General features: G+C 39.1%; 1 protein-coding gene across 1 annotated transcript; it reads right to left on the reverse strand.

Annotated features, from left to right (window-relative positions):
• Positions 1-497: 497 nt before the first annotated feature.
• Positions 498-992, reverse strand: LOC131996092 (uncharacterized). The gene has a single exon (XM_059365541.1). It carries the CDS (start codon positions 990-992, stop codon positions 498-500), a length of 495 nt encoding a protein of 164 aa, XP_059221524.1.
• Between the last annotated feature and the right edge of the window lie 543 nt (positions 993-1,535).

Consider the following 1,535-nt stretch of genomic DNA (forward strand, 5'->3'; position numbering starts at 1 on the left):
CAAAGAAGCCCATTTACTTAAGATTTGGAAGGCTAAGATAGGCAATCATCCTAGTATTGTAACATCAGGCAGTACAGGGAATGGAAACCCAATAAAGCTTTACGAATACGGATCCGACGATGGAGCCATTACCGACTTAATAAAAAGTCGAAAGGCTAGACTAGGAAAAGAACCTAAAACGATGACATCAGGCAGTGCAGTGGCAGGAAAGTCAATGCAGTCTAAAGAACGGGGAACAGACGATGAGAGTGTGGAATGAATAGATGTGTTCGTAATAAAAACTAATTCAAACTCAAAACTTTATTATACAGAAATGAATTTCTTGTACATTGTCAAAATTATACTAAGCCTATGTGATAAATATTCAGAATAATAAACAAAGTTGTTTTTACGAAATAATAAAATTATTCTAGGGTTACTTGATAAATATTTAAATTAAGAAACAAAGTTATTTTCACAAAGTGTGCCACCACAATACTCCTCCCCCAGTGACAACGTTAAGTTTTAATTCTCACAGTTTTTCCTGATCGTAGAGTTCGTGAATGAGAATCATTTGGTACTGGTTGAGGTGATATGGATTTCGTTGGCATTTCGTCTTTCAAGATTAAGGCTGGCTTAAGGCGATCAACAGATATCGTCTTCCGTTTTCCATTAACATCAACTACAAATGTTTTTGCTGCTCTAGATAGAACAGGAAAAGGTCCTGTGTATGGAGGTTGTAATGAAGCTCGCACAGCGTCGTTTCGGATGAATACAAATTCTGCTTCTTTCAATGCATTTGGCTCATAAATATTTGAATCGCCATGACGGTTAACCTTCTTTGCTTTGACGTTGTTCATATCAGCTTTAAATTGTGCAACCCAATCAGAACGCAATTTACTAAATTTCGATTCAGTAAAGAATTCACCTGGTAATGTAAGCTCCATACCATATACTGACGCAGCAGGCGATACGCTTAAATCATGATTGATAGATGAACGTAATCCCAACATTATTATTGGCAAAACCATGGACCAACGTGGGTTTGCGTGACACATTAAAGATGCCTTAAGTGTTCGATGCCAACGTTCGATTTGGCCATTTGACTGGGGGTGATAAGGTGTCGTATGAGTAACACGAATTCAAAGCAACTTTGAAAATTCTCGAAACAGTTCCGACTCGAACTGTCGCCCTTGGTATGTCACCACCTGAGAAGGCACTCCAAATCTTGCTATCCATCCACTAAGAAATGCTTTAGCCACAGATTCGGCTGTTATGTCTTGCAATGGTATAGCCTCCGGCCAACGTGTAAATCTATCGATACAGGTAAGACAGTACCTATACCCTTCCGATGGCGGAAGAGGTCCAACAATATCGATGCTGACTACTTTAAATCGATCATCCGGCACTGGAAATTGGCTAATAGCACTTTTTATATGACGTCCCACCTTGGCTTGTTGACATCTAAGACAAGTTTTCGTCCAAATGGAAATATCTTTCCTCATGTTTGGCCATACAAACCTAGTTGATATCATCTTAACTGTGGCTTTTGAGCC

Source organism: Stomoxys calcitrans, chromosome 3 (assembly GCF_963082655.1).
Source record: "Stomoxys calcitrans chromosome 3, idStoCalc2.1, whole genome shotgun sequence".
Lineage (NCBI taxonomy): Eukaryota > Metazoa > Arthropoda > Insecta > Diptera > Muscidae > Stomoxys > Stomoxys calcitrans.

Bases quoted from the DNA above. Each gene is read 5' to 3' on its own strand.
- LOC131996092 (XM_059365541.1), bottom strand. From the start codon at position 992: ATGTTGGGATTACGTTCATCTATCAATCATGATTTAAGCGTATCGCCT.